Source organism: Lissotriton vulgaris, chromosome 12, assembly GCF_964263255.1.
Source record: "Lissotriton vulgaris chromosome 12, aLisVul1.2, whole genome shotgun sequence".
NCBI classification, from domain to species: domain Eukaryota; kingdom Metazoa; phylum Chordata; class Amphibia; order Caudata; family Salamandridae; genus Lissotriton; species Lissotriton vulgaris.
In genome coordinates, this window is record NC_141700.1 from 108,984,458 (window position 1) to 109,011,363 (window position 26,906).

Below are 26,906 nucleotides of genomic sequence, written 5' to 3' on the forward strand. Positions count from 1 at the left end.
ATAAAGCTGAATTTAATTGAATTGAATCACCTTTGCCTAAGCAACACAATGTGTAAGATATCTGAAATTAGAGAATGCCATTTATTTTGCAAAATCTCTGAATATTTGAGGCATTACAGCTGGTACTGTTTATGCAAAGTCTAAATCACCAGTCTTAATTGTTGTATTTCAGTAGGGCGGCAGAGGGCAGTAAAATTCCTGGTAATGGCCTGGACACACAAAGTTGGTGAATTTCCAAGAACCAATAAAACTCCACAAAGTGCACTAATGGATTTAAAACGTCATTATTGATGAATGAATTCAACACTTGCTAAGCCAAGTGCTGTAAAACTGCAGTGACATTTCTGTAATGGGCTCCGAAGAAAAAAAAAGAAAGAGCATCGATCCCCTGGATCAGATGGGGAGCTTTGCAGGATATACTGATATAGAGATGACTGTACTGCGGCCGCCTCTCTAAAGACGAATAATGACCTTTGCAAACCTTTTTACAATAATCTTTGAAGCTACTTCAAAAGCTGTAGATCAAATCACATCAGTAAAAAAGATCAAATCACATCAGGGAAAAAAACCACATAACCTCACTTGAAGATCTAACTAACGAGGGTCATCTCACACTTTCAAAAGACATGTCATCTGCAAGTATTTAACTTCCTCATCATGGTCAATCCTCAACCGTGCTCTAACCCAGCAATGTCGGCTCAGCAGTGTCTGCTCTCTTATTTGACCAGTATGCTACCTCTCCTTCCTAGCCCCTATATGTTTTATATATTTTTATCACTGCCACTTCTATTTTGTGTTAACTGCCCATGACCTCCTAGTGACAACTTTATAGTGATCTTCTTTGACAGCTTTGATTGTTTATGAATTATGACTGGTGTTTTACACTGCACTATTGTCCGTGGCCTCATATTGCTATTATAACAGCTCGTCACCTATTTACCTATCCCCCCTCTATCTTTTTACCTTATTATCCCCTATCCTCACACTTGGACGGTCTACGGCAGGCCATACAAAACTGCATGAAGAATTTAACGCACAACTAATCATATATGCCTATCCCACTAACTCTGATCGCCGTCTGACTACCTCTTCCGTCGTACTCACTTACTAGACTTATTTTCTCCTGACTCTGGCCCCTCTCTCACTCATTATCCTGTGACCACATTCCATTTCTTCTTCACGGCCTATCCCTCCCCTTCCCATTCAGCTTCGACCCTCTGCCCTCCCGGCACGACTCACTTCTCCCTCCGACTTTTTCCCCCACCTCTACTCCCCCACCTTTGCCCATATGCCTCCTCTCACTATCCCCTCCCCCACCCAGGACCTTTCTCTATCTAAACACGGTCCCAAATCTTGGTCCATCCCTTACCCTCCTAAACTTTCCAAAAATGCAAGGAAAAAACTCTGACACAATCTCCTTAGTAATCCGGAAACACTTATAGTTGACAACTATTACAGTCTTACCGCCCCTATTAAAACTAATTACATTTTCTATTCCAAAGGCCCCTCTAAATAGAAAAACATTTTCTTAAAACACCTCCCAATCACTAAAACTTCCATCATACCCCATGGCCACAAACATTCCAATACTCCATCACCAACCTTTTGTGGGGAAATCAACATCTCCATTTTTAAAACGGGGAACATCCTCATTCAAGCGGGCGTTCCACATCTCAATACCTTCTAACTCCATTTCCGGTCCATGGCCTTCCATATTTCCAACACTGCAAATAACCTTCCAGACTCAACTTCCTCTCTCCCCACAGGCCCCACACCCCCAACCCACCTCCTCCTTGCCAGGCCTTTCTACTTCCTATGACAGCGCATACGTTGTCTCCAACCCCCTCTTTCCCCACTTGGACCCCACTGCTCCCCATGATCCGCGCCACACTCCCCCACTCACAATCCCCTTCGCAAGCAATCCGCCCACCAGTCCCCCCCCCATTTCGCTCAGTCCCCCCACCCAGCCCTCTATCCCCCAACCCCCACTAGACTCACATCCTCTCCACACAGTCTACCCGTCCATTCCTCCCACAACCCCTCCATCACCCCTCCTCTTTCAACTCATCCTCACAACCACCTAATCGCACTACTCCCCACCTAGATTCACCTCACTTTCCGCCGCTACCACCTCCCCATTCCTCCCCTCCCAACTTACACTCACACCCTCCGAATCATACTTCTCCCCACCCAGATCCCCCCTCCCTACATCCTCCTCCCCCTCCCCAATCCTCCTCTCCCAACTCATCCTTACACCTTCTCAATCACACTTATCCGCACCCCCCTTCTCCCAGCTTATCCACTCCTCTTCAGAACATCTCCGCTCCCATTATCCCCCTCATCACCCCTACACCGCACGCAACTGCTCCACCCCTTTATCTCTTAACTCCTTATCCCCAGAGTTCACTTCTCCACCCTACCCCGCCATGCCACTCCTCCTCTCCTACAACTACAGCCCTCCCTGCTCTCCTGCCGGTCTCCGCTCATCTCCTCCTCAAAACAGGCCTCCCCCGTGTACCTGCTCACTGCCCCCCCCCTAGGAAAGACCACCATCTACTGCCAATTCTGAACTCCTCTTGTCCTCCTCCTCCCCACACCCTACTTCCCCCACACTCCTCTCTCACACTCCCCTCGCAACATCGAACATTACCTTGCCACTCTAACGAGAGATCTCTCAACACTCTGGAACGATTTCTACAACCTCAAATCCAACAACCTCACTGCCCGAAGAAACGCTGCTAGCACGGATCTTTTAAACCCTCCCACCTCCAAACCGCGGAAAACAACTCCCCTGCTGTGCCGAGCGCGGAGACCACTCCGCACCTCTTGCACCCTCTCCCCTGGGGAGGTCTCTGGCCTTCTTAACTCCTATCCTCCCTGCTCATACACCGTGTATACGCCTCCCCCCTTTGCAAACATCCCCATTATACTGGGGACGAGTCGTACTCTCCGCTCACCGGCCTCACCCGGACCCCCTCCTCATCTCACCACCATCCACACCCTCCCCTCTCCCAAACCTACTCCCAAACCCCTCGCCTGCATGCTAGTTAACTGTCGCTCCGCGGCACGACATGCCACAGAAATCTCTGAAACCATCCTTAATGAATCCATTAAAATCGCCTTTCTTACTGAAACCTGGCTTAATATCCACTCTGCAAGCATTCTTGACCTCTCCGTGCCCCCGGGTTACTCCATCCTTAGGAAAGATAGACCCATCAGGATAGGCGGGGGTAGCTAACATCGTCAAAGACGAACCACAGCTCTCCCTTATCAATAACGCCGAAGTCTCCTCCTTTGAATACCTTGCAGATGAACTCAAAATACAGGGCTCCAACCCCATCCGCCTTCACAATATATATAATCCTCCCGGAAATCCCCACCCATTCATTGACGTGCTATCTAACCTGCTTACCCAATCCTCAATTTCCACTTCTAAAAACATCTTCCTGGGAGATCTTAACCTCCACTGGAATGATAGCAAAGATCCCTCAATCTCCCTCCTCTCTAACCTTCTTGAAATGAATGAACTCAAACAAATCTGTCAAACACCAACACATGCCAAAGGAGCCATCCTTGACACTATCATTACTAGCAAGGATCTAGCCCTCCTATCTAACATCATTCCCATAGACTGGTCCGACCATCACCTCATCCTGTTCCACATAACTACCCATACCTTTCCCCCGCCCACCAAAACTATTAAACCCATGAAACTGACCAGAAATCTTAGCCACATTCCTCCCGGCGTACTTGAATCTAACCTCCATGCCCAACTTCTCGCCATCCCCCCTCCCTCAATGCGAACGAGCTAACTGAACACTATACCAAAGCTGTCATTGATACCCTTGACATACTAGCCCCGCTCAAACTCAAAAACCAAAAGAATATCCCCTCAAAATCTTGGTTTAACACAGAGCTAAATAAGGAAAGAAGCACACTCAGACAGACGGAGAGATCTTGGCGACAGCATCCCTCCCCTTCCAACCTTGCCCGCCTCAGACTTGCTAGGTCGTCATACAAAAAACACATTTGGAGACAAAAAGCTTCCTTCTTCAGGACTCAACTAGACCGAGCAAAGAACAGGCCTAGAGAACTTTTCAACATCGTACGCAATCAAACTGCTTCTGTTCCCTCTGTCCCACCAGCCTCGACGACTAGATGTGAGGAAATAGCTCTCTTTTTCTCTGACAAAATTAAAACGATTGAGCAATCCTTCCTCCCTACTGTGATCCCTACCACCACTCCTGACATCTCTTATTACCCCACCCCCCTCCATCATAACTCCCCTTACTCCCGCTTCTACCCATCGTAACTCTGATCTCCCTCTACCTTCCCTGCCCCACACTCTCCTGGACCCTAAGCTACCTAACACTCTCCTTAAAAATAATGCAGAATGGCTTAATTTACAGCCTGTCACTGAAAGAGAAGTCTTCAACATCATTACCGAACTTAAGCCTTCCTCCCACACCAAAAACCAACTCCCCTCCAAACTTTTCCAAAACCTCAAACATATCATCACCCTTCCCTGGACTGCTATTATCAACACCTACCTTGCCACCGGCTGTGTCCCCTCTTCCCTGCAACTTGGATAAATTACCCCCAATATCAAAAATCCACTGGCGGACCCAAATGATCTCAACAATCTCCGTCCCATCTCCAACCTCCCCCTTCTCTCTAAAGCCCTTGAAAATTGCGTCCTTCTCCAACTAGACAGATGCACAAGTTACTACTTGGGTAACGATATATCTGTACATTAGTTAGTGATAGATTCCTTACCTTAGAATATCCCCAGGCGTCAGACTGGATCCGGAAATTTTTGCATAGCAGTACCCTTGCGCGTCCGTAGGCGTCGTCTGCGGCTCCGCGCCCGTCGTCGGCGCCGTGATGACGTCGGAGTACTTAGACGCCGCTCCGCGTGCTGACGTCAGTTCTTAGACACAGCTTTTCCGCGCCAGAAAAGCAGAGCTATGCTAAAAACAAACACTGGTGCCTTGAAACTAGGGCCCTGAAAGGGGATGACCCTAACTCTAGATATCGGTTCGCAGAACGGGGAGTATGGGTGGGTCGGTAAGGAATCTATCACTAACTAATGTCTCTTTCAGATATATCGTTACACAAGTAGTAACTTGTGCATCTGAAAGAGACACGTTAGTGATAGATTCCTTACCTTAGAATAGATACCCCAGCAATACCAACCCCGGTGGTGGGTCTGCGAACCAATAATCACACCAGAAAGTCCTGGAGGACGGAACGGCCAAAAAAGCCATCCCTCCGGACTTGGCTGTCCAGGCAATAATGTCTTGCAGACGTGTGCAGCGAGGCCCACGTAGCTGCCTGGCAAATGTCCTGCAAGGGCACCCCTCGGCCCAAGGCAGTAGTAGTAGCCGTGGCTCGAGTGGAATGAGCCCTCAGCCCAACAGGGGGTTCCTTCTTAGCCAAGGAGTAGCACGCCTGGATACACAATATGATCCACCACGAGATGGTCCGCTTGTGTACCGCATTTCCCTTCTTAGCGCCCACGTAACCAACAAAGAGTTGGTCATCCACTCGCATCTGGCGTGTGCGATCAAGATAGAAAGAGAGCGCACGTTGTGGGTCCAGACGGTGGAGCCTCTCTTCCTCTCTTGAGGGATGCGGAGGCGGAAAGAAGCTGGGCAAGGTGATGGATTGCCCGATGTGGAAGGCTGTGACTACCTTGGGCAGGAAAGAGGGCCTTGTCCGCAATACAACCTTGTTCGGATGGACTGAAAGGAAAGGAGGTTTACAGGATAGAGCCTGGAGCTCACTCACTCTCCTGGCAGAGGTGATGGCTACCAGCATGGCAGTCTTCAAAGTAAGAAGGTGGAGAGGACAATTGTGAAGTGGCTCGAAGGGAGCGCACATCAGAAAAGTAAGAACCAAGTTCAAGTCCCACTGAGGCATCACAAAGGGAACAGGAGGGAACGTATGTGTGATGCCCTTCAAGAATCGATTAACAATAGGGGACTTGAACAAAGAAGGTTGATCAGGCAGCCTCAAAAAGGCTGAAAGAGCAGAAAGGTAGCCCTTGATAGTGCCCAGAGCAGAGCCCTGCTGGGCAAGAGAAAGAAGGAAGAGAAGAACCTCAGAAAGAGGGGCAGAGAGAGGATCCACAGCCTTTGCTGTGCACCATGCCACAAATCTGTTACACCAGCAGGTGTATACCGACTTTGTGGAGGGACGCCTGGCTGCCACAATGATGTTACAGACTTCAGGAGGCAAGTCAAATGGCCTCAACTATCGCCGCTCAATCTCCAAGCATGGAGGTGGAGACTGGACAGGTTCGGGTGGAGGACCGTCCCCTGCTGCTGCGACAGAAGGTCCTCCTGAAGAGGCAGACAAACCGGGGGATCGACTGGCATACTGAGTAGCTCGGGATACCAGTACCTTCGCGCCCTGTCCGGAGCAACAAGGATGACTTGTGCCCGGTCGCGCCTGATCTTCTTCAGCACTCTGGGCAGAAGTGGTATAGGCGGAAAGGCGTACAACAGACCGCAACTCCACTCGCGACGAAAAGCGTCTCAGAGCGAGTGCCGCCTTGGAAATTCCAACGCGCAGAACTGATGACATTGTGCGTTCTCTTCGGTGGCGAATAGATCTAACCAAGGCTCTCCCCACTGCAGAAAGAGACCTTGCGCCACGTCCGAGTTCAGATGCCATTCGTGATCCATCATGCACCGGCGGCTGAGTTCGTCCGCCCTGGCGTTCAGAGAACCTGCCAGGTGTTGAACCACCAGGGTCACGCCCTGATGTTCCAGCCATTGCCAGAGGCGCAGAGCCTCCTGGCAGAGGGTCAACGACCCCACCCCGCCCTGTTTGTTGCAGTACCACATGGCGGTGGTGTTGTCCGTGAACACCTGCACTACACTCCCCCGGACAGAGGGGAGAAATGCCTTCAGTGCTAGACGAATCGCCCGTAGCTCCAAAAGGTTGATATGGAGCCGGGACTCTGCCGGAGACCAGAGGCCTCTGATCTCCGCCTCTCCCATGTGGCCTCCCCAGCCCTGGAGGGACGCGTCCGTCACAACTACGTGCTCCGGTTGGGAAAGGGAGAGGGATCTGCCGTTGACCCAATCGCAGTCCGTGAGCTACCACTGCAGCTGTCTGGCAGTGCCCTCCGAGATCAGGACATGGTCGGACCGGTTGCCCTGATGCTGGGCCCACAAACTTCAGGTCCCACTGCAGAGCCCAAATCCGCCAACGGGCGTGATGCACCAGAAGGATGCAGGAAGCCATCAGCCCCAGAAGCCGCAGCGTCAACCTGACCGAAATTCGGGATAAAAGCTGAAAAATTGGTATCAGAGCATGTATATCCCGAACCCGCTGTTGGGGTGGGTAACCCCGAAACTGCGCCGAGTCGAGAACCGCTCCGATGAAAAGGAGCTTTTGAGAGGGACACAGGTGTGATTTCGGCACATTGATGGAGAACCCCAGGTCGTGCAAGAGGTCTGCCTTCATCTGAAGGTGGTGGACGACTGTCTGGGGCGAGCCCGCCTTTAACAACCAGTTGTCGAGGTAGGGGAAGACTGAAACCCCTAACCTGCGCAGATGAGCTGCGACCACCGCCATCACTTTCGTGAACACCTGTGGGGCGCTTGTAAGGCCGAAGGGGAGCACGGTAAACTGTAAGTGCTCGTGGCCTACCGTGAACCGCAGGTAGCGCCGGTGGGCCGGCAGGACGGGGATGTGGAAATAGGCATCCTGCAAGTCATTTGCTACCATCCAGTCTCCCGGGTCCAGGGCAGCTAAGACCTGAGCCAGAGTCAGCATTTTGAACTTCTGCTTCCGGAGGAAGCTGTTGACGTTCCGTAGGTCCAAGATAGGGCGTAGGCCCCCTTTGCCCTTCTTGGGTACCAGAAAGTAGTGGGAGTAGCAACCATGTCCTACTTCTGGCCCAGGAACGCGCTCGATGGCCCCTTTGGCCAAGAGGGCCGTAACTTCCTCCTGCAGAAGCCGCAAATTATCCCCCGATACGCGGTGGTGTTGCGGTGGCATGGCTTGAGGAGTCGTCTCGAAGGGGAGGGAGTAGCCCCTTCGGACGATCTGCAGCACCCACCTGTCCGAAGTGACAGTGCGCCAGTGAGAGTGGTGATGGCGAACCCTGCCCCCCACTGGCGTCACATGGGCCGAAAAGCACGGACTAGGAGGGTTTAGAGGCGGATGCTGCGGGGGAGGGTGTGGACTGGCCTCGCCGTTGTCGCCGACCGCCTCCACGGCGATTTCCACGGCCGCCACCGCGCTGGATGTTAGTCTGCGGTGGGTGGCTGGTGGCACGTGTGGGGGCGCCCCTTCATTGCCCACGAAAGGAGCGAAAGGCACCCATTTGCTGGCGCGTGGCCGAGAGGCCCAAGGACTTGGCCGTAGCCCTGAAGTCCTTAAAGAGCTCATGCGCATGGTCTGCCTTGTCGCCAAAAAGGCGACGGCCATCAAACGGCATGTCCATCAGTGTGTTTTAGACATCGGCCGAAAAGTTGGCGGACCTCAACCAGGCGTGGCGTCTAATCGTCATCGTCGTTGCCATCACTCTACCTAGTGAGTCGGAAGTATCCAGCCCACACCGGATAGAATATTTGGCTGCATCCCGGCCCTCCACAAGGGCTTGGCCGAGTTTGGCCCGTACCTCCAACGGACACTCTGGCAGCACTTCCGCAACCGTATCCCACAGAGAGTGGATGTAGCGGCCCAAGAGGCATGCAGTCCCAGACTAAGGGGGGAGAAGATCTTTTTACTGTACTGCTCGTACCTCTTGGATTCCCTGTCCGGCGGAGGTGACGGGAATGCGGTCTGGGAAGTGGAAGCCTGGATGACAAGGCTCTCGGGGGTGGGGTGGGTGGACAGGAAAACTGGGTCGCCCGGGGCCGGGCGGTGGCGTCTGGCCACGTTCCTATCTACGGGCGAACCCGTAGCGGGCCTGGACCAAGTGCCCAAAAGAACGCCGGACAAGGTCTCATTAAACGGCAGCAGAGGCTCGGTCGGGCATGACTGCGGTTTAATAACCTCAGTGAGGAGGTTAGTCCTCACGGCCGCGACGGGGAGCTCAAGGCCCAAGGCCTTGGCAGCCCTCATCAACACCACGCTGTAGGTTGCCCCCTCCTCCGAAGCCACGGTAGGAGGTAAGACAAAACCAGTGTCTGGTGATGTGTCCAGACCACTGGCATCCCCAAGTCCACCTGTCCAGTCCTCTTGAGACTGACACTCTCTGGTCAGAGGGTCCTCATACCCCTCCCAATACTCCTCGTCACCCATCCCCTGATAGTCAGGGTCATCAAACGATGAGGCCTGTTCATAGAAGCTAAACTCCCCAAGCGGCGTCGAAAGCAGCGCCCAGTGGCGCCGTTCCGACGCCGGAACCGGAGCGAGGGAGGCATCGGGGACGGCGCCGCCCGAGGATGGCGCCGGAGGTGACACCTGACGGACCGACGCCGGGGGGGTCGTAAGGTCCACCGGCGATGACCCGGATCTCGAAGCAGGTCCCGTGGGGTCCTGCAGTGCTGGGCCCGAAGGCGCCGGCGGCGTCGGTACCGTGGAGCCCTGCGGCGCCGGGCCCGACGGCACCGGTGGCGTCGGGGCCGAAGCACTCGACGGCGTCGGGGCCAAAGCCCCTGACCCGCTAGGGGCCAAAGCCCCCGACCCGCTAGGGGCCAAAGCCCCCGACCCGCTAGGGGCCCCAGATGGGTCCGCTGGGCCCAAAGGCCCCGCGGAGCCCGTCGGAGGAGAGAGGGACCTTATGGCCATGAGGAAGCGCTCGATCTCCTCCGGCGTCACGTCTCGCCCAGGGACCGGAGGGTGTGGAGCTGAACGCGGCGCCCGCTACTCCGACGGTGCCACCCGAACCCCCGGCTGTGTCACGCGATCGCCGGGGGGGGGGGGGGGGGGGGGGTCCGGGGGAGAGAGATGGGGAGTCAGACGAGCGATGACGCCTCTTCGACTTCTTGTGTTTCTTACCTGACGACGACTTCGACCCGGAGGAGTGGTGCCAACTCTCGGAGCTGTGGTGGCTCCGACCCCGCGACCTGTCCCTCGACCTCCCGTGGGACCGGGACCTCTCGCGGCGCGGGCCGACTGCCGGAGTTCGAGTCGCCTGCGGGACCGCTCCTGCCTGGCTTTTGAAGACAGGGCCCGGCAGTCGGGGCAGGTCTTGTCGTCGTGGTCGGCACCGAGACAGAGTAGACACCAACGGTGAGGATCCGTGACCGACATCGTGCGGTCGCAATCCTCCCAGTGCTTAAATCCAGGCATCCCTATGGCACCGATCGGAGTCGTTCGACTTCGAAAAGATGATCAAAATGATCCAAAAAGTTAGTCAAAAAGTGACTAGATGTACTGCTTTTTCCAGATCTGCGCTTGCTGGTGCGGAAAAAAGAAGAACTGATGTCAGCACGCGGAGGCGGCGTCTAAGTACTCCGACAACGTCATCACGGCGCCCACAACGCCGACGACGGACCCGCAGACGACGCCTACCGACGCACAAGGGTACTGCTACGCAAACATTTCCGGATCCAGTCTGACGCCTGGGGATATTCTAAGGTAAGGAATCTATCACGAACGTGTCTCTTTCAGATACATTGAACACTTTAACTTACTTGACCCCTTCCAATCTGGCTTTAAGAGAGGATGCAGTACGGAAACCGCCATGCTTAACATTGTAGACGACATCCACCACTCACTCGACAATAACGAATCTAGCCTTCTGATCCTCCTAGATCTCTCTACAGTGTTTGATACTGTTAATCACTCTGCTCTACTTAATATTCTTAGAGATAGATTCGGCCTAAATGGCATGACACACAAATGGCTTGTCTCTTACCTTCAACACCGCACTCAACAAATCAAAGTTCAGAACTTCCTATCTAACCCTACCCCCATCTCCTTAGGAGTTCCGCAAGGATCTATCCTCTCTCTTTAACCTCTTCATTGAACCCCTTACACTCGTTCTCAAACAAGCCAGGATCAACTACCATCTCTACGCCGACGACACCCAACTCTACTATAAGATTAAAACTCATGCCAACATCATTCACCTCAATAACACCATCATCAAGATACAAGCCTGGTTCCACATGAACCACCTCAAACTTAACCCCCAAAAAACCGAAATTATTCTTTTTTCCACAAAAAACAATCAGCTCCCCATTCAGAACTGGATCACAGACCTTAATGCCCTCAACTGCTCCTTATCCCTGTCCGACTCAGTCAAATCACTAGGAATCTCCCTTGACAACCTCCTCAACCTCAAGGTCCACATCAACAATTCTGCCAAAGGGGCCCTCTTCACTCTTCCCCACCTGAAGAAAATCAAGCCCTTCATCCCAAGAGATGACTTCAAACTAGCTGTCCAATCCCTTGTACTCTCTCAAATTGACTACGGCAATGCCATTCTTACTGGAATTCCCAAGAGCCACCTAGCACCTCTAAAATCTGTTCTCTACCTTGCAGCGAGGCTTTTCACAGACTCCAAACGATTCGACCACATTTCCCCTGCCCTCAAAACCCTTAAATGGCTCCCCATTGAAGGTAGGTCCACTTACAAAACGACCTGCATTACACACAAAACTCTCCATCAGAACACACCATCCTATCTCACTAACAAACTTAGTAAAGCCGGCTGCTCCCGATCCCTGAGAAGCACTAACTCCTTCCTTCTTATCCCCCCCCCCCTTCTGAAAAAGAAATCCACTCAGTCTCTATCCTTTTCCGGCAATGCTCCCTGCATATGGAAGGCCCTGCCTACTAAACTTCGATGCAACCCTTCCTATTCTAGCTTCAAAAAAGAACTCAAACTACATCTCCTCAATAAATACTGGGGACCCTAATCCCTATCTGCTCCCCTACACCGGCCACCACTGTCCGACCGTAGATGCTTCCGCCCCCGCGACCTGCCCTACCCGCCCTTTCTCTCATCACCTCCCCCCTCCCTGTCTACCACCCTCGCATTCCCTTACACCCCCGTCCGTCGTCAAACCTCAGCCCTAATAATCCCTGTCCAACCCACTCCAATTATTGCCCTACCCTCCCTTTCCTTATCAACCTAACTGACCACTATCTTCCCTTTCCTTACTGCCCTATTTTCCCTGCGCTCTTCTTAATTTTTGTGCCTCCACAGTATGGTGTTTTTTGTCTTCCCAGATTTATCTTCCTGAAGTCCCCCATATGTTGACTTATATGTTGTGTATATACTATACTGCTATGTTTTTGGGGTCCCTGTGTTTTTACCGTCTGGCTCACAATATGTAAAGCGCTCTGAAAACCTCTAAATAATAATAATAATAATAATAATAATAATAATAATAATTATTATAATATTACCGCCCTTCCCAACAATCGGCAAAGCCATGACTCACCTCAGTGCATCCATAGTCCACTGAATTTCCATGTCCTCAGTGATAAATTAGTTGCTATGCCATTACACTCAATCCGCATGCCATTAACCCCCGATAAGTCCCTTGACCTCCAAAGAGACCATGCAAAAAAATTATTTTTAACACTCACACAGGAAAATTAACTCCCTACTACGTGCCCCTATGCATCTCAACAAACAACTCACTATGCTAAGACCAACCAGTCTCATATAAAGGCCAAGGGAAGTTTTGCTTGTATAGTGCAAGCTGACTTTGGCAACCCTTGACTTGGCCCATTCTGCTGCTTCCTGCTGACCCCACTTAATGTGCTTCATGTCAGCATCATTACTGGTGTGCTGCAGATGCTACTCAAACAGTGCCCTTCCTAACTTAAGTTTACTCAATGCAGCCTGCAGGCTTTCTTCTTTGTCCCCAACAATTGGCCATATTGCTATCAGCCCCTAAGTCTGCTGCTTTTGTTTTCGATAGTCACACAAATGCATATTGTGCAGCACTCTTAAGTCTTTTTGCATACCCCTACTCTGCTTCTGATCAGTTTCATCTCAACCACATCCTCTCCTTAGGCTGTCTCTGCACCTTCTTGCACATCAGAGTCACTGTTGTTTTCTGTCCCCAATCCACTTCACATCGTTAACACACATCTTTCTGCACACTACGGCCACCATGTTGTGACAGCGGTCACAGATATTATTCAGTGTTCTCCTTCGCTTTTCTTCTCCTGATCTATACCCTTCCACTACACAAGACACGCAGGCACTGTCCACTCATGTAAATCACGGCCACCATGCTGGCGTAAGTGACCATAGGTGGTTACATATACTGTTCGACCTTATCTACCCCTCACAATTTGAACCTAGTGACTCCTCAGCCTCCACAGAGTTGCCCATGCCATTTCCTGCTCACCGCAGCAGCCACGCAGTGTCACTGCAGCTGTTGTGTTTTTAATCCCCTGTGAAACATGGTCTCCAGGGCCCTGTATAACCCTACCTTATCTTGTAATGTTTTACCATCTGCCTCGAACTCATACCTCTCAAGTCAGGCATCAGTAAAAGATATGCTTAGGATTTTTTCCCAGTACAAATATTATCTTTTGCATTGATCATTCCAAGTAGACATGTCTTTTGAAATCTTACTTATGCCACTTCAGCAGTCTCATCATTGCCTAGAGTGCCTAGGTCACAAAGATTTCATTGCCATCTGTCCAAAGGAGTGATATTCAATGAATTGTAGTGATATTCAAGGAATTGTCCTCAACAACATTAAAAAAAAAAGATTTCTTTGTTCGTGACATCAGAATGTGCAAGAGTAAACTGGTGTTTCAAGAAGTGAAACTCACCTGCAATAAATACTGCAGGAAAGGGATATCGGGAAAATAAGGGAGATTCCGAGTTAGTGAGATTTGTTCTTTGAGACCAAATTACTGAGACTATCTTTTCCCCTATGAACTCCCTCAATTGCTGAAGATCCCCCATGTGTGTGTGCATCCTCTGGTGCATGCTATTATTCTCTGCCCTCACTTGCCATTTGGCTCAGTCCCATCAACTTCTGTTTTCAATTGTTCGCCCTTAATCTGTGTAGTTGTGCTGATACTCCTGCTGTGCTCACTCCTCATATGGCAGGCCCCTAAGAGCTCCAATCTGGTTAATGAGGCTTTTCCTTCTTCTGCCAGAGGTGGAATTTGGAGGGAAGAGGAAACTGAAAGCCACACACTAGGAGCTTTGTATAACAGAAATATTCTAAATCCATGATGCCTGTATGTACCCTTCGCCACCCAATTTGGGAACACACGTCTCAATGGCACAACTAAACACTCTAGATACCCCAGAAGAGTTCAAATGCCCCAATACTAGCCCATTGCACTGCCCCAAACAGCATGTGACTTTCTTTCCAAAAATTCATGCAACTCTTCAGTCCAGAAAGCAAATATGTCTTCGGCAGCCAGCAAATAATAATCATACTATTCCAACAAAAATAAAAATACTCCAGCTGCAAAACTCACAAAATCTTCCTCCCACAACTTCTAATAAGTTACACTGCTGTAACACCATGGGGTACATAGACGAGTTCCTGCTCCAACACCCAAAATGTCTTCTGCAATGAAAAACTTCTTGCCTTGACATAATAACATTACTACATATGGTGGATGTAAAGCTTTTCATTAGAGGTGGGTGAGCACTTGTAAGCTCAAGCCTGGCTCTAACCGAACGCCTAGCTCTGGCTTGATTCAGGGTATTCTTGGACCCTCAAGCCCAAAAGCAGGCGAGCCTGGCCCTTCCCAAAGTGACCTTTCATCCCCTGTGGACTCCAACTAATTCTTCTCAGGATGACAAAGTGCATTGGCTGGCTACATTACACCATCAGCACAGAGCCATGTTTTCACACTACTTTTACCTTTGTTGGAAACGTATCTCACATCTTATGGCCACCAACAGATGTGAGAGATACATTTCAGAAAAAGGGAAAAAATAGTGTGCACCTTCTGTGGTTTCCTGCTTTTGCTTCGGAACCTGGGAAATTACGTTTGAGTCTCGGAGTTGGCTCAACATCCTGTGATTCTGGGCAAATCACTTAATCTCATGCCCCCCCCTAAAAAAATCTGACCTTGTATAATGTATCTGGTGCTCATGTAAAGCTCTCCAGTACCTAGAGGTGAGTTTGTATTCTATAAAACTGTAAAAAAACCAACAACAAAAACAAGCATTTACAATGCAATGGTCTCCGCATTGTTAAAGTTAGAGCTATTGGCATTGCTCATGACATTATTTTAATTTATGTTTTTGTTTTTAAAACATATAAATAAATGGCATTGTCAATTACAATGCCAATAGCTTAATCTCTCGCAAATGCGAGACCTATTGCATTTGCACCCACACACAAAGCCACCCACACACACACATACAGAGCCACCCACACAGAGCCACCCACAGAGTCATTCACACAGGGCCACCCACACACACACACACACACAGAGCCACCCACACAGACAGCCACAAACACACACAGAGACACACACACAGAGCCACACACACACACAGAGCCACACACACAGAGCCACACACACACAGAACCACATACACACACACACACACACACAGAGCCACACACACACAGAGCCACACACACACACACAGCCCCCCCCACACACACACACAGAGCCACACACACACAGAGCCACACACACACACACAGAGTCACACACACAGAGCCACCCACAGAGTCATTCACATAGAGCCACCCACACACAGAGCCACCCACACACAGACAGAGCCACCCTCACAGACAGTCACAAACACACACAGAGACACACACACAGAGCCACACACACACACAGCCACAAACACACACACAGAGCCACACACAGAACCACACACACACACAGAGCCACACACACACAGAGCCACACACACACAGAGCCACACACCCAGTCACACACACACAGAGCCACACACACAGAGCCACACACACAGAGCCACACACACAGAGCCACACACACACAGAGCCACACACACACACACAGAGCCACACACACACACACAGAGCCACACACACACACAGAGCCACACACACAGACACACAAAACCATATACACACACAGAGCCAGACACACAGAGCCAGACACACAAACACACAGAGCCACACACAGAGACACAGAGCCACACACAGCCACTCACACAGACACACAGAGCCACTCACACAGACACACAGAGACAACCACACAGACACACAGAGACAACCACACAGAAACACAGAGCCACACACACAGAGCCACACACACAGAGCCACACACACAGACACACAGAGCCACGCACACAGACACAAAGAGCCACAGACACACAGAGCCCAACACACACAAAGAGCCACACACACACACAGAGCCCAACACACACAGAGCCCAACACACACACAGAGCCCAACACACACACAGAGCCCAACACACACACAGAGCCCAACACACACACAGAGCCCAACACACACACAGAGCCCAACACACACACAGAGCCCAACACACACACAGAGCCCAACACACACAAAGAGCCACACGCACACTAAGCCCAACACACACACATGCACACTAAGCCCAACACACACACACACACACACACACAGAGCCACACTCACAAACACACACACACACACAGACAGACATCCCTCAGTCTAGGTCAGCCACACGACCATCTCTGCCCAGTTACGCCCCAGGGAACAGAGGCAAGAAAAAAACTATGACAAGCAGGGAACGATCAGAAACAGGGAACAGAAGCAGGGAACAGTAGCAGGGAACAGAGGCAAGAAAAAAAACGAATAGCAGCAGGGAACAGAGGCAAGAAAAAACAAGGGCAGCTCCCCCCAAATACAGACACGTATTCCCAGGTGCTTTGTGAGTTTGCAACTGCCTGACCCACCTACAGGGCAAATTGACCTAACAAAACAGGCAGTCTCACCCCAAGGAGAATGGAAGTAAAAGAAACTAGGAGTGAGGGATGCGGAATGCGGACCAAAGAATGAGGGATGTGGAATGAAGAACCAGAAGTTAGGGATGCGGAACGAGGAACTAGGAGTGAGGGATGTGGAATGAAGACCACGGAATGAGGGATGCGGAATGAGGAACTAGGAGTGAGGGATGCGGAATGAGAACCAAGGAATGAGGGATGCGGAATGAAGAACCAGAAGTGAGGGATGCGGAATGAGGAACTAGGAGTGAGGGATGGAGAATGAGGGATGGGGAATGAGGGATGCGGAATGAGGAACTAGGAGTGAGGGATGCAGAATGAGGACCAAAAAATGAGGGATGCAGAATGAAGAACCAGAAGTGAGGGATGTGGAATGAAGAAATGCTGGCATTGATGCTGTGCCTACATGGGCTCTTCTGGCATGACATGAAGCCGGGGACAGACAGAGGACCGGCTGAATCTCAGTGACCTTTGCATGCACAAGGTGTAATTTCCACCTTTTGTGTCCCTCCCCCTTTTGTAAACATTTGCCCTGGAGGGAGCGCCTCGAGTTTAAATCTGATGGAAGACACTACTCTCTGCCCTTGGTGACGTGGCATATTTCTTTAGTGTTGCGCTAACACCGCATTTTAAAATAATATTAGTAAGTACGACGCTGCACAATTCTCTCCCGATTGCTCGGCGCAGCACCCAGTATTTTCATGCAGCGCTACGTAGCATGGTATTTTTAATAACTGTGGGACTTTTTCAGGGTGTGGAGACAAGGAAATGGCTGAATTGAGCTGAAAAATCAGACCTTAATAAAACCTAATAAAATTGTGATAAATCGGGTCTCCTCAATGTCCTTGACTTGTTTACTGCCAGTAGAGCAGGATTACTTGGGCCTTATTTGGAGAGATGTGTGATGTGACGTGTAATCGAATTACAGTATATATTACCGTATATAGACACACCGTACGCATCTTGAGCCCTTTGCAGGTCTCTGGTATCCACTGCTTTCTGCTCGGCAATTGCCCTAAGAAATAGCACTCAATTTAATGGAAGGGAATTAACTCACCATAAAAGACGAAAGGCTAAATTAGTTTTGTGAAAATTCAATTTGTTATCCTCAGATAAAAGTAGATGTCAGCAGCAAACGTTTATTTAAACATAAAATGTGAACGAATTGGCTGGAAGGTAAATTCGAAACATAATTTTGCTGCGTTCTTTTTTATCGTACATCGCAGGTTATTGAAGCATCTATTTATAGACATTCGCATTTTTTTTGCAAAGAAAATGCAGGGCACAACTCTTAGCCCTATGACCTATGCTATCCGTTAATCGGATCATATATGCAACGTTTTGGTGGGTCTCTAGGAGAGAAATTGTAATCTTTTCCTCAAAACTACTATAAAAAAATTCAAAACATGTCGAATTAGCCAGGCACCCTGTTATCGGTGAATTGAGTGATTTGGCAAAATCTGCAGTAAAATAACCCTTATGACAGTGACATCGTTTTGTAAAGAGTACATTTGAAGAATGTTTAAAAAAAAAAATTATGTAGAGCGAACTCAGTCCAAGGGCTTTGGAGCGTTGTGCATGAGCACCAATTATTTTGCATGTAGATTAGGTGAGTTGCCCAGAATCACAGGATGTTGAGTCGACGCTGAGACTCAAAGCTCCCAAGTCTGCAGTTGTGGCTATAAGACATTCCCTATGTTTAGGGAGACGCCTGGTGGGAGACTTGGGGAGGCTGGCGTCTTACAATGGGCTCTCTGGGGTGATCGGGGCTCCCTGTGATGTAGGGGTTGTTTATTACCAGGGCTGCCTAGTCTTGATTCCCCCTCAGGCCTCTTTCTTCCATATCCTAGCTTTTCTCTCTTCATCTGACCATTGCAGGTTATTTTCCATCCTGCATTCTCCCTCTGAATTTGCCTCACCAACATTCAAAGGATGGACTGCTCAGCAGGCCCCGCTGGGTGTCAAGCCATTGCACTGTGCTGAATACAGGTGTCTGCCGACATGCATTCGCCCACTGGGCATTCCTACCCAGGCACAGCTTTGTAACCGCTAAACCTTGAGGTGATTGTCTGTGCGGGGGCAGAGGGGGGCGTTCGTGAAACGGCATCTGAGGCTCATTTGCATAATGTTTTCGTCCTATGACACATTACTTCAGATTACAGCGTTAGCCATTTATTTCCAGACGGTGGTGAGCCGCTAAGAGAAATTGTAATCTAAGGAATTTTTTCCTCAAAACCATGATTTATAAAAATCCGGTTTTGGGAAAACTGATTTTAAAGAATGTATTACATACATTATATAATGTATTTAACGCATAAAACACGTTGAATTAGCCAGGTACCCCGTTATCAATGAATTGAGTGATTTCGCAAAATGTGCAGTAAAATAACCCTCATTACAGTGAAATCATTTTGTGACAAGTACATTTGAAGAATTTATTATTTTTTTTGCATTTTTATGTAGAGCGAACTCAGTCCAAGGGCATTAGAGCGTTTTGCATGAGCACCAATTGTTTTGCTTCTATGCACGAGGAGATTAGGTGAGTTGCCCAGAATCACAGGATCTTGAGTCGACGCGGAGACTCAAAGCTGTGGCTAACAAGACATTCCCTATGTTTAGGGAGACGCCTGGTGCGAGACTTGGGGAAGCTGGAGGTTTTCTGAGGGAGACAGGGGGCTCTCTGGGGAGATCGGGGCTCCCTGCGAGAAATCTCGGGCGGGGGAAGCCACTCTACCTGAGCCAGGGGCTCTCTGTGGAGATTGGTGCTCACTGTGGTGACCGGGGGTTCTTACGATTCTGGAGCTCACTGAGGTGTGATCGCACTGAATTTTTTTTATTTTATGCGTTTTTATCACGGCACAAGTCGTAAAACAAGCTGCCTGCCACTGCATCCTAGATTAAGAATGGCGAGAAGGGGGGGAGGGGTTGGGGGGGTGCAGACAGCAGTGACGCCAGCCCCCCCCCGCCCAAAAATGACGGGCGTTTCACCGAGCCATTTGTGAATGACCTCGGAGAAACATGGTGGTGTGGAGCGCTCCTCTCTTGCCTTTAGATCTCGGAAGGCAAGAGAGGAGCGCTCCACACCACCATGTTTCTCCGAGGTCATTCACAAATGGCTCGGAGAAACGCCCATAATTTTTTGGATTGAGGGGCGTGTTTAGGTCAGACTGGGACCTCGGTGAGAGGGAGGGTGTAACGCCCACCACTAGAAAAGGGGCGGGGCTTAAAAAAAAGAGAAAAACGCCCCCGAATCTGCTCAAGCCGGGGCTAGAGCCGAGTGATGCCCCTCTCCTCCAATGGCTGGCCAGCATTTACGAGGCCAGCCAATGGAGAAGAGGGGCGGGTTCAAGCCCCCATACTACACAACATAAAATATTCGGCTCAGTCGCAGTGCGACGGTAGCCTCAACCTAAAAAAGGTTAAAGATGTCTTTAACATGTACTGCCGCTTCTAGACTAGTCAGGTCAGAATGCCAATAGCTTAATCTCTCCCAAATGCGAGACCTATTGCATTTGCAACCACACACAAAGCCACCCACACACACACACACACACACACACAAAGCCACCCACACACACATACAGAGCCACCCGCACAGAGCCACCCAGAGTCATTCACATAGAGCCACCCACACACACACACAGCCACGCACACACCGACAGAGCCACCCTCACAGACAGTCACACACACACACAGAGACACACACAGAGCCACACACACAGAGCCACACACATAGAGCCACACACACAGAGCCACACACACAGAGCCACACACAGAGCCACACACACACAGAGCCACAGAGCCACACACATAGAGCCACACACACAGAGCCACACACACAGAGCCACACACACAGAGCCACACACACACAGAGCCACACACACACAGAGCCACACACACACAGAGCCACACACAGAGCCACACACACAGACACACAAAGCCATATACACACACAGAGCCAGACACACAGAGCCACACACACACAAACACACAGTGCCACACACAGAGCCACAGACACACAGGGCCACACACACAGACACACAGAGCCACACACACAGACACAGAGCCACACACAGAGCCACACACACAGAGACACACACACAGAGCCAGACACACAGAGCCAGCCACACACACACACAGCCCAACACACACAAAGAGCCACACACACACAGAGCCCAACACACACAAAGAGCCGCACGAACACTAAGCCCAACACACACACACACAGAGAGCCACACTCACAAACACACACAGAGCCACACACACACACACACACACACACACACACAGACACAGACACAGACATCCCTCAGTCTAGGTCAGCCACACGCCCATCTCTGCCCAGTTACGCCCCAGGGAACAGAGGCAAGATAAAAACTATGACAAGCAGGGAACGATCAGAAGCAGGGAACAGAAGGAGGGAACAGCAGCAGGGAACAGAGGCAAGAAAAAAACGAATAGCAGCAGGGAACAGAGGCAAGAAAAAACAAGGGCAGCTCCCCCAGATACAGAAACGTATTCCCAGGTGCTTTGTGAGTTTGCAACTGCCTGACCCACCTACAGGGCAAATTGACCTAAAAAAACAGGCAGTCTCACCCCAAGGAGGATGGAAGCAAAAGAAACTAGGAGCGAGGGATTCGGAATGAAGACCAAGGAATGAGGGATGCGGAATGAGGAACTAGGAGTGAGGAATGAGGAACTAGGAGTGAGGGATGCGGGATGAGGAACTAGGAGTGAGGGATGCGGAATGAGGACCTAGGAGGGAGGGATGCGGAATGAGGAACTAGGAGTGAGGGATGTGGAATAAGGACCAAAGAATGAGGGATGTGGAATGAAGAACCAGAAGTGAGGGATGCGGAATGAGGAACTAGGAGTGAGGGATGCGGAATGAGACAAAAGAATGAGGGATGTGGAATGAAGAACCAGAAGTGAGGGATGCGGAAAAACGCCCCCGAATCTGCTCAAGCCGGGGCTAGAGCAGAGTGACGCCCCTCTCCTCCAATGGCTGGCCAGCATTTACGAGGCCAGCCAATGGAGAATAGGGGCGTGTTCAAGCCCCCATACTACACAACATAAAATCTTCGGCTCCGCCCACTGCTTACACAGTGCGAAGGTAGCCTCAACCTAAAAAAGGTTAAAAATGTCTTTAACATGTACTGCCGCTTCTAGACTAGTCAGGTCAGACCTCAGAGATTCAAATCACACATTCTCCGTGTACCCTGGGGATGGAGCCTCTAGCTGGCCTCTGACCTATAAGGCCAACTCAGGCTCTTTAGTTCAGGCACAGTATATGCAGGGCTGGTCTTTTCTTGGATTGCGTCTTGTGTGATTTCAATGATTGGGGCAGGGCCTTCGTTTTCACAGGTCCGGCCTCCTCCACCTCAGCTGAATCACCTATTCAGGTGCTAAATTAGAGGTGGAAGACCATGAAAGGGGGGCAATAGTAAAAAGAAGGAAGGGAAGGGAATGGAAAAGATCCATTAGTATTGACAAGTACTACAGTGAACTTTACACTACAAAACCTTTGAAGGCAAAAGGAAGTAGATTTTTGTTGGTCTACTCTACTCTCAGCAGTTGTTAGTAACTTGTTTTTATTGTAGCGCGAAGTGGAGCAGTTTGTTTTTTCTGAGCACTAACAAGTAAGTTGATTATCTTTTTCCTAATTTAACAGCGCTCAGTTTGTTGGTATTTGAAAGGCGTGAAAAGCTGAGTTAGCATTCTCTGCCTTTAACACCTCAACTCTTTGTGCACTAATGGTATAGTCATCCGGGTGGGTGATATGATGTTTACACATTCATGTTTAAAAACTTTTAATAAATGCCGCAACCTGCAGTGATATAATCTGATGCACTAGAGTGACATGCTTCCCCAATATTAAAGAAATAAAGCTGTTTACATTTTGAAGATATGATGTTCGTTGCATTATTTACATGTGAAATCATTTTAGGGCTTGGCTAGTGCACAGGCTCCTAGAGCCCAGACAGACCCTTACCTTGGCTTGCCCTGTTAATTTCTTCACTCGCCCATCTCTAATTTTCACCACACGTTTCAGCAATTTTTTGATGCAGCGTAAACAACAGATTGTAGTACCATTAAATTAGTGGTAATCAATTTATCAAACTTCAAAGTATGGAAGGGCGAGCTGACCGTGCCCTAATTCAAACCTATATCCGGTAGGTCAAGCCAGTTTCGACGACAAGGGTTTCACGAATGGATTTTTTCTGATTTAACAGAAATGAATTTAGATTTAACACACAGCACATGATCTGGCATATTTCTCCATCAACACACAAGGAGTAGTCGTACTCCGATAATACAAGGCTTCTTTTAACGATTAAATCCTAAAAACCCTAACACTTAGAGATTTACTGCATGACTAGAAAATAAACCACCTACATAATACTTTTGCCTATTTCATTTGGCCTTTTAAATAGAAAAAGGAGCAACCCAGAAACCTGGGCTGGACAATAACTAAACCTATGGTCCCCATAGGGGTAGTGTAGGTCTTGACTACCATGGCAATAGTGTTATTTCACGGAAAGTAGAAAGAACTCTCAAATGAGTGCATTTCAGCTATGCGTTTTTCTGCATTTATTTATGCACATCTTATTTATGAATATATTGATCAATTCACACAGTATAACAAAATACTTATGCAAGGTGGTCCTAAAGAGTGACGGTGCAGTGAGAGTGATATATAGCGATTGAAAAGTGCATTTGTGCTATGTACAACATATATACATGTAGCTGATAGGGACAATAGATTGTTTTGAAGTCGACACCCATCAAACGAGTGTCGACATCCACCATCAAGATTCTTAAAAACACATTCCACATATGCTATTTGTCGATGTATCGACCCCTCAACATAGCGAATCACAGGCAGCATTTCATTAGAATTCACACAAACCAAATAGAGAGCTTGCCTTGAAAGGGGCCTCTCACTCTCACTTCACTTCGGATGATTAATGCATCCAATGCTCACGCTGGTTTAAAAGGTCGGACCCAATATCACCCCATGCTGGTTTCCTTGAAGCAATCTGAGGCTTGTTTGAATGCATCCCCATTGTAGGTGCAACAATGGTATATTGTCATATCCAGCTTTATCATTTTTTGAATACCTTGGGTGTGCAAACTAAATTTTGAGGTGGTCCTTAGGAACGATGTGACACTTCTACATATATGGGACTTTCAATGTCCAAAGAAAATTAGGGCATGCCAAATATCTACTTTGAAGTTGGTCCAGAACAAACTGTCTGACATTTATTTGATTGATGGAATTTATGGCCCAATCCTTCGGTGTCTCAGTTTCAGATAATTCTCGTACTGATGATGACCCTGTTCTAAATGCCTATGTTGAGGAGTCGAAACATCGACAAATAACATGTGGACAGTGTATTTAAGAATCTTGATGGTGGATGTCAAAACTCGTTTCATGGGTGTGGACTTCAAAACAATCTATTGTACCCAGCAGCCACATGTATATATGTTGTACACAGCAAAAATGCACTTTTCAATCGCTATATTTCACTCTCGCGAGCCCTTACTCTTTAGGAGGACCTTGTATAAGTATTATATTATAGTGTGTGAATTGATCAATATAAAGCAGCTGCATTCTACTCACTTAACGAACAACGTCTTACCGAATTGCGTCAGGGGTATTGAAGTTTCCAGAGGCTTCTTGACCACTGCTTTCATCCTCTTCCTCGTCATCGTTTCGGGTGTGAATGCCAGGTCCTTCCTCAAACTGGAGAGAGAAGGCACATTACACAAGCCTGCTTAAACATGTGTTGGAGGCAATGAACTAGTATTCTGTATATAAACATAGAACTTGACAAGTTAGCAGCATAAAAACCTTTTCTTGCGTTAAATTACGACATTGCAAAGCTAAGAGATAAAACAAGCAATTAATCACAAACAAAATTCCAATAATCTCTAATAACAACAACATTATTTTTAGGAGTCAGTATTTCTGAGAGTGTGCAGTACCCTATTTGTCACCAACTGGTGACCTGAAGCAGGAAGGAGCATAAATGAAACCAAAATCAAAGACCTCTTCCACACAACCCCCAAAACAAAAATTCGAATGATTGAATGTTAGTCTTCTTTTACTTTATACGAGAGAAAAACAGAAACCTCTTTACAGAGACTAACACTGCAGTCAAGTGGCGCACAGTGACAACAAAGAAACCTGTCTGAGTACACAGTTTGCGATGAAGAAGATCACTTTGTTTGGGGGTTTGCAGAAGATAAATTGCCCTCCAGTTCAAACACTAATGAACTCAAGCAGGTGAAGCAAAGAAATAAAGAGTAACCGATCATGGCACAAGAGACAAGCAAGTATACTCGACATGAAGCGGCCCATGAATGAATTGTCAGTAAAGGCAAAACATTAGGTTAAAGTGACAGAGTTGTGGGAAGAAAAGACTGAAATTCATCGGGTATAGTTAACTGAAGACACTATAACTTGAGCACTTAAGTCACAAAAACGTCCGCCCTCTAGAAAGGAATAATGTTAACAAAGCTGCCCAGGATCACATAGGGGGACAGAGGATAAGAGGAATCCAACATGGGAATCCCCAAGGTAGCGAAAAGTCACAGCTCATAAATGACAGTCACTAACACTCTGGGCATATAACATTTATACCAAAGAAGATGTGAGCTAAAGCACTACGGAGTTTGACACAGTAATACTGAAACTCAGTACGTTTCTCAAACCGAACTGCTGTTACACAGACTGTCTGCAAAATATCCACAGGTAGGACATGCATACAGGGACAGCCTCTTTGGAGCAGATATCTTTGGTGATCTTCTAAAAGAGAATACTCATGCTGGATGAGCGAGACCACCTCCATGCCAGCAGCGGCCACAAATCTTGGTGATCATGCAGTAACACGCAAACAAGTAACAGCTAGAATCTAGAGAAGACAGAAGACAAGAAGCTAGAGTGTAGTAGTGCTAATCCTGAAAGAACCGAAAACTGAGAATGTTTGGCTGAAAGCAAGCAGAGGTCACACTAGTAACTAAAACAAGAGGAATCAGAAAGCAGCACCTTGGAATCAAGGCTTCACCAAAAGAGGGCTGAACATTGGTGGTTCAGGAAATATGGATGTTATGAAAGACAGTGGCTAGTTCAAACAATAAGGATAGACTGCTGCACAATGCATGTCCAGGAAACAAGAAATTGTTGTGAGGAAAAGGTTGTATGATACAAACACGAGTTCAGCCATTTTTGTAACTATCTGATAATTTTGTACATCATTGTCTGTGGAGCTTTTCCCTAACCTTTGCAAACCTTTTGCGTACGTGCTGACTTGTGCATGTTCTTGTTCGCCATGCCCTACTACCTGTCCTTCTTTGGATTTAAGTGGACAAGAGTGGTTTTATCAAGGGTGCAAGTTTACACTTTCCACAGCTCAAACACAAGACTCTGGAGGCTTTTGAAACAGGGGTTCTGCCAAGTGGCAACATTGAATCCATGAACCTTTTGCAGCCAACATTTGTTCTTGTTGGGCAGGGGTTGCTAATTGCTTGGTTCTTCCTGAGCACTGCAGCGGTGGGAGATGGGAAGTGTAAAAGGCGGGTTGCAATTTCGATTGCTCAGGTGAGGACGTTTCTAGGCAGGGCCTTTTTTTACGTGTGCATCATTGCTGCTGCATGAAGGATGAATAACAGCTGATGCAGGCTCTAACACATTAGTGTGCCTCTGTTGTGGGTGCTCAGTGTGGAGGCAGCCTAGTGCTACCTGCCCTTAGAAGCATTACTTTACATAAATTCGCTAAAACAGACTGATATTCTTCGTTCCACCCTCCTGGTCACGAGAAGGAATGGGAACGCTTTTCAAGCACAAACATTTAAAGTGCAAAATTCGTATTTGGTGGCTTCCTTACATTGGTTTATGAGAAAATGACACCCTACTTATTTCACTCTATACACCTGGTGGGGGTGTGTGTGTGTGTGTGTGTGTGTGTGTGCGCGCGCGCACACACACACACACACACTGGGGTTCTCATGGCATAGTCATATTATAATTTTTACACATGCAAACGGTGTTGTTTCCTTTTACAGTTGTGCATGCTCT

General features: G+C 48.7%; 1 protein-coding gene across 2 annotated transcripts in view; it reads right to left on the reverse strand.

The window, feature by feature from the left end:
• GON4L (gon-4 like) overlaps positions 1-26,906 on the reverse strand; it is a 421,863-nt gene that overhangs the window by 208,286 nt on the left and 186,671 nt on the right. For both annotated transcript variants that reach the window (XM_086947415.1, XM_086947414.1), the window contains exon 15: positions 24,469-24,572. In XM_086947415.1, coding sequence (XP_086803541.1) covers positions 24,469-24,572 — 104 coding nt within the window. The remainder of the gene's footprint in view (positions 1-24,468; positions 24,573-26,906) is intronic.